The sequence below is a fragment of the Sceloporus undulatus genome, chromosome 2 (assembly GCF_019175285.1).
Source record: "Sceloporus undulatus isolate JIND9_A2432 ecotype Alabama chromosome 2, SceUnd_v1.1, whole genome shotgun sequence".
Lineage (NCBI taxonomy): Eukaryota > Metazoa > Chordata > Lepidosauria > Squamata > Phrynosomatidae > Sceloporus > Sceloporus undulatus.
This window is the reverse complement of record NC_056523.1, coordinates 163103160-163110348: the sequence shown is the minus strand read 5'-3', so window position 1 is coordinate 163110348 and position 7189 is coordinate 163103160. Positions and strand designations below refer to the sequence as shown.

The following is a 7189-nucleotide window of genomic DNA, read 5'->3' as shown; positions in this document are numbered from 1 at the left end:
AAAATTCAGATATATGCCCCTCTCGATAAATATGCATTGAAATTATGGGGAGAATTATTCCACATTCTCTTCCCCATCCCTTTTAGGCCTAGGAGAGGCTTTTTTTTTTTTTTTTTTTTTTTTTTTTTTTGCTACAGGAAGTAACCTAGAAATTGACCAAGAGAGGGTCAAAACCATGATGGAACTGACCCCTATCCCCTGTAAGGAGAGTTGAGAGTCTTTTTGAGGGAAATTTAAAAAGTGTTTAGGGATCTATGGGAGAGTGTGGCCTTCCAAGATATCCTGGGAGGCATAGTAAAACCATTTATGCTCCCACCAACTGTTGGCCATGCCTATTCTAGTGAGAACTTAATGCTCCTGGCACAGACATTTCTGTTCCTGTACTTCTGGCTTAATGACCTGATTGAATTTATTTTTCCTAGGATAGCGTCCAAGACTTAAGGAAGAGGATTACTGTGCTCGACTGCCAGCTGAGAAAATCTGAAACAGCCAAGAAAACCTTTGAGGTGGCAACTGAAAAGTTACTGCAGTTTGTTGAGGTAAAGCAACGAGTCTTTTCTTTTGAAAAGAGCAAGGTATGGTGATTGCAATTTTTATTGTTGCCGTATGTCTTCAAGTCATTTCTAACCTATGGCAACCCTATCACAGGGTTTTCTTGGCAAGATAAGGCCTTATTACTCTACAGTCATCAAAGTGAGGGACAAATATGAGACATCAAGAAAGAACTGATTACCTGTGACATCTAGATGTAAGCAAACTGGCAGAGAGCTATTTTAAAAAGACCAAAACCAGAATTTATGTGTTAAAGGGGCATACATGGAGTGAGTGGGAGGATAATTGAAGAACAGCCAAAATTTAAATATAGATGGGCTGATATGTTTAAATTTATTTAATTACATTGACAATTACTAAATTAATTTTAATTGTGTAACTTTTAAAAACAATAGCTGAATGCTTTTGCCTAATCTCTGTATTTTGCTATTGACTTTCCTTTCGCTGGACAGATGACTGGAAAACAGAAACAGGTTTTTATTTTACTAAGCGATTAGGTAGAACATTGTTGTGATGATTTTGCTTATATGTCCACAGGCACATGTTCTAGAAAGGTTTTTCCCTCCCTTTTCCTTTTCTTCTAGTGAAAAAATGAAAATTCAGAGAATGGACCTATGATACTGTTGAAGGGACCAGACCCTTATGTGGCTACAACCCTGGAAAACAGATAAACTTTCTTCTGGAGATTTCTCTCTCTTTGTAGACCTGGGGTGGGCAACAGCCAAGAGTCAGAGAGTCACATTATTCCTACATAGGACCTCAGAAGTCCATCTCCTTGCATCTTCACTCCACTTCTTTATGCTTGAAAATCAAGATATCATCATCCTCCCCAGCAAGGAGGAGATAATTTCACAATATGTTTGGCTTCTCTGGCTTATTTTAGGCCCATGTGAGGCCATTTTGAACTTAAATCATCCAAAGTATATTCTAGTTTTAAAAAGAAGAAGTAGTTTTTAGTTTTGAGTGATAGCAATGGCATCATTAGGGGAGTGTGGTGGTGTGGTCCGCACCAGGTGACACCCCAGAAGGGGGGAAGAACTGGTTGGGTCCTTTCCCCTTGCACTCCCAGCACACACATTCTCACCTTCCCATGCCATCCTTGTGCCCCCCCCTGAGCATGCTCCCATCCCCCACACCATCCTTGCACTCCCGTGTGTGCTCCCACCCCACCCCCATGCCATCCTGTCCTTTTCCTCATCAGGAAAAGGATGAGGCAGCACGGGAAGAGAGCACATGATGCCCCTGAAAGCCCTACCTCTAAAAGCCCTACCACCAGAAGCCTTGCCCCCCACACTGTGTAACACCTAGTGTAGGAACGCCACTGGGCCATAGTAGAGTATTAAAATGGCCTTAGGCCCACCCCTACTGTAGACTATTGGGGCAGTCACTCATCACAATAAGGCATTGTTTGTGTTAACCATGGTTAACCACTTAAACCACAGATTGCACATCTAAACAAACCATGGCTTCTCTTTCCTATTTCTAATTTATTTTTGTTTATTTCTGCCTTGCTCCTTCTTTCAGCTCCTCTTTTAGGGTAGACACTTGGAAGAAGTAAGCTACTGAGAAAGCACATTTGTGGGGTCAGACATAACAATCTATTGTTTAAATACGCTAGAATTTATAAAAAACAATGTTAAATAATGGATTCGGATTATGGTTTGTAGCAATTTAAAAACCTTGGCTGTTAGCAGAGACTCACATGACAGAACAAGCCAAATTTCAGCTAACTTTACTATGGTTTGTCCGGATGTGTAGACTTGGACAATGGACAATAATGAAATAAGGAGTGTGAAAGACCTTGTTTTTCTTTGTTTTGCTTTTTATTGGTGGCTTAGCCTATTTAGATGAGCCATCCATAGTGCCTGCTGCTTGTCTGTTGTAGTCTCCCTTTCCCTTCTTTCTTTAGAGAGTAAAAGTCACTCACGTTCTAGGAAGCTCAGAACTACACAGGCGAAACATTATAGACTTAGACCTACACCTCTTTTCTTCCTTCTAACTTGAAAAGCCCTAGCATAGAGGTTGACTGACAAGCTTGTCAATTATATACCTCCCATTTTAAAAGCACTTGAAATGTTTTGAGTTATGTTATAACATTCTGGGCCAATGCAGTTAGTCAGCAACCTCAGCAGTGTTCAAATTACAGGATCCCGGAGAAGTCTGCACCTTTTGTGAGAATTGTCCTTAGTAACTGGCCCGTTACAGACCGCCGAGAAGCGGTGGTCTGCCGCCGCCGCCAGTTGCAGCGTCCAGGAACCGCAGCAGCCAAACAGCGCGGTTCCCGGATACTGCATAGAAGGAGCGCGAAAATCGTGCTCCTTCCTGGGCCCCGGAAGAGACGCCACGAGGCGCTAGTCGCGCACTTGCGGTGTCACTTCCAGGGCGTGACGTGTGGACGCAGAGCGTCCGCTACGTCAAAATGACAGTGGCCATGTGGAACGGCCACCACCATTTTGACGTAGTCATTACGCGCGAGGGGCAAGGCGCGTCAGGAAGCGCCGCCCCTCGCGCGTAATGACGGCGCCTCATGGGCCCTTCTGTAACGCGCCTAGCTTAGAAGGTCACTTGAGGAGGGAGACATCATTTAGTTAAAATTGGAACAAGTGATCAGGTGATGTTTATGAGTTTCATTATAGCCTGTCTCCCCACACACACATAGCTTGAGCCCATGCCTAAAGATTTATGTGAATAAACTACAGGCTGGATGGGATTCTGACAAAAGAAGAATGAGGAAGTGACAAAATCATGCCACATCTGATATGAGCAAGTTCCTCCCTTCCATCCTATCACATGTGCAATGCTGCAGCCACAAAGCCTTAATTCTGACCCAAATACATGAGCACTAATAAACCACATAGCCCCTATAGACCATAAAGTGCCAGCTAGAAATTGGGTTCTGACTAGCTTCCATTATTACTTGACTTGTGCTGACACAACAGCAACACTCTTTGGCACTTAGAGAATCAGGCTGCTGATCCCAGTGAAGGCAGCCAGAAAATGTGATTACCATAAAAGTGAATAGCAGCTTTGCTATTGATTTCAGTAGCATATAAATTGCAGGCTATACAGCTAAAGTGGTTTAAGCTGTATGTGGTCTGTGTGTTTTTGCCTTGCTCTTGTGCAAGAGAAAATGAGAAGAAGATACTGTAAGAAGGTTTTTAAAATAGTAATTAACAGTTTCTTTTGCCATTTGCCAATAGGTTATACCTGAAGTACTATTAGATAGTTCCACTTCTCTGACAAATCTAAGGTAAGAAAATGTAAAATTCTTAGTTTAATGGTGCGGGTTTTTTTCCTGACATGTTGATAAGATGGTTGAAAACCTTTGGCCTCTTATGTTTGCTATTCCTGCTGCTAAATAATTACAGCACTTTTAATTTGCAGAGTATTTCTTCATTTTTATGTGAAAGGTGTACCTGGTTTTTACACATAGGGGCTTAGAGACAATTATTTTCCCAGGGCTCACAAGTGAGTCTGTAGCAAAAGTGAGATTTGAACAAAGGTCTCCCAGTTTCAAGCCCAATATCCTGTGAACAGCACTTCATCCTACTGAGCTCCAGTTCAAGAGATAGTGGGAATGCAAAGTGTAGCTTTCAATATCTCTTGATGACCATTCCACATGTATCATTGATAGGCCTCAGCATCCCAAGTCACACTTGCAATATTTTGTTGCATTCTGGCATGGCCAAGAAAAGATGAATTTATGAAGCCACATAATAAACCACAGCATGTGTTCTGCCATTGGCTCCTGTAATGTAGGAGTGGGTGTCTGTGGTTTTCCAGATGTTTTTGCACTACAGTTATTATTTGTGGTGGTGGTGTCGTCGTCATCATTATCATTGTATTTATAGCGCACCTTTTCCCCAAAACTGGAACACAAAATGGCTTATAAATTATAACAGTACAGTTGGCCCTCCACATTTTTAGCTTTGATATTTGAGGATTTGATTAGTCACAGATTTGATTAAGATGTTCTCTCTAGGAATCTTTAGGTCCTCCAGAGTTACTTGGCCAGATGTTGATGTCACACAAGACGACCTAAAGATTCCTAGGGAAAACACTTCTCTAGGCATTTGTAGATCCTCCACAATTCTGTGGTCAACATCCAGCAGATGTTGACCTCAGAGTTGCATTGGAGGGCCTACAGATTCCTAGAGAGTGTTTTTCTTTCTTTCTTTGTTTGTTTGTTTGTTTGCAGTTTTCCCCCTTTCATGAGGGTCCTGTGCCCCTAACCCCAGCAAATGTGAAGGGCCTTCTGTAGAATTAAAAACATACAAAAATGCACATTAAAATAGAATTAAACTAGTACACTATTAAAACATCACTCATTAAACAAAATAAAATTCAATTAAAAAGCTAAAAGCACTTAAAAGCAGTACATATTAAAACAGTTAAAAGTACTAAAAGACATTAAAACAATAAAATAACTACAGTATATACATACCCTTATAACCGCAAAATATAGTATTTTCCCATTCAGTTTAACGACTTGTAAGAGATTATGGGGGTTGCAGCCCAACAATACCTGGAGATTGTTCTGAGTGACAGTGGCTCTCTGGTGTCAGACAGGGGCTTTCCCAGACTTAGTAGAATCTTAGGGGCTGCCCATACTGAGGAAATAATTAAATTCCCAGAATACCACATCATTGAGCAGTTAAAATGGTGTCAGACTGGATTATTTCTGCAATGCAGATGCATCTCAAGAAACCTAGAATCATATAGAATTGGATGAGAGCACAGAGGCCATTCAGCCCAACCTCCTGCCATGCAAGAATACACAGTAAAAGCACTCCCAACAGATGGCCATCCAGCCTCTGTTTGAAAACTTCCAAAGAACACTCCACCACCTTGGAAGATCTTTTCAAGATCCTACTCAAGATCAACTGAAAATGTCACCAATGTAATTGAGAACTTTCTGTATGCTGAGCATGTTTTCTGCATATGAGCGGAGATCCTTCTCTAAAGATGCTACTACACTATGATTCTAAAAAAGGTGACACTGGATAACCATGTTTCCTGCTGAATAACTTTAGGGATGCATTTCAGTTCCTTGTTGTTGCTGCTGTACTTGCTGTGTTTCTTCAAGTCACATTTGATTTATGGCGACCCTAAGATGAACCTATCACGATGTTTTCTTGTTAAGATTTGTTCAAAAGGGGTTTTCCCTTGCCTTCCTCTGAGGCTAAGATTAAAAAAGGACATTGAGAAACTGGAGCGTGTCCAAAGGAGGGTGACTAAAATGGTGAAAGGTCTGGAAACCATGCCCTATGAGGAACGACTTAGGGAGCTGGGGATGTTTAGCCTGGAGAAGAGGTTAAGAAGTGATATGATAGCATATTTAAATATTTGAAGGGATGTCATGTTGAGGAGGGAGCAAGCTTATTTTCTGCTGCTCCAGAGACTAGAACACGGAACAATGGATGCAAGCTCCAGGAAAAGAGATTCCACCTCAAGATTAGGAGGAACTTCCTGACAGTGAGGGCTGTTCGACAGTGGAACAAACTCCCTTGGAGTGTAGTGGACTCTCCTTCCTTAGAGGTCTTCAAACAGAGGCTGGATGGCCATCTGTCAGGGATGCTTTGATTGTGATTTCCTGCATGGCAGGGGTTGGACTGGATGGCCCTTGTTGTCTCTTCCAACTCTATGATTCTATGACTTGCTCAAGGTCACCCAGTGGGGTCCCATGGTCCAATAGACATTTAAACCCTAGTTTTCCATATTCCTAGTCTCATGATTGAGCCACTAATCCACACTGGATCTCCATCTAGTTCCATACCTTCCAACATTTCATATATAAACACTGGGATGTGTGGCAAGATTCTACCTCCTCCTCTCCATCTTTTAATAAGTTAACTGAGTGCAAAGTTTTTTTACATTTTGGAATCAGTATGCAGCAATTGAATTATTATTATTATTATTATTATTATTATTATTATTATTATTATTAGAGTACTTATACCCCGCACTTCAGCCCTAAAGGCTATCAGAGCGGCTTACAATTACTATTTTTAATTAGATGGCTCCCTGCCCTTAGGCGTACAATCTAAAAAGACATGACCCAAAAGGAGAAGGGAATGGTGGTGGGGAAGAGGATCAGGTCCAGCAGTTCTTCTCTCTCTCTCTGAGCCTGGACCAAGGCAGATGGACTGGAGGGAGGGCTCTTCTCCTTAGTTTCAGGCCAGGCCTGATGGAGCTGGCAGGCCTCTCTCTTCCTCTGATGATGAAATATACTGAGGACAAAGCAGGGAAATGGGAGGAGGAGAGAAAAACTGAGGTATTTTAAAAGCTGCTGACCCTATACCTTCTATTTGGAAAGGAACAAGTCCCTATCTAGGATAGATTTATTCTTGATTTCTAGGGCGGGTTATACACTGCCATTAAAGTACGCGTGGAGCGCATACTAGGGTTAGGGAGGTGCGGTGCTTCTGCACCTCCCTAACCCTAATACGCGCTCTGCGCGTAAAAAATGATGGCGGCTGTTCCAGATGGCCGCCGCCATGAGGACGTCACAGCCACGCCGCCTCTATACGGGGCGGCATGGACGTGGCGTCCTCGCTCCGTGCCAGGGCGCCTAGTGCGCCCTTTGCGCAGACCAGGAAGGAGCTCCATTTTGGAGCTCCTTCCTGGTTTGTGGCGC

At 42.5% G+C, this 7189-nt stretch overlaps 1 protein-coding gene across 7 annotated transcripts in view; it reads left to right on the top strand.

The window, feature by feature from the left end:
- Positions 1 to 7189, top strand: part of STXBP4 (syntaxin binding protein 4) — a 184959-nt gene that overhangs the window by 98088 nt on the left and 79682 nt on the right. For all 7 annotated transcript variants that reach the window (XM_042447227.1, XM_042447228.1, XM_042447233.1 and 4 more), the window contains 2 exons: positions 423 to 539; positions 3753 to 3802. In XM_042447227.1, coding sequence (XP_042303161.1) covers positions 423 to 539; positions 3753 to 3802 — 167 coding nt within the window. The remainder of the gene's footprint in view (positions 1 to 422; positions 540 to 3752; positions 3803 to 7189) is intronic.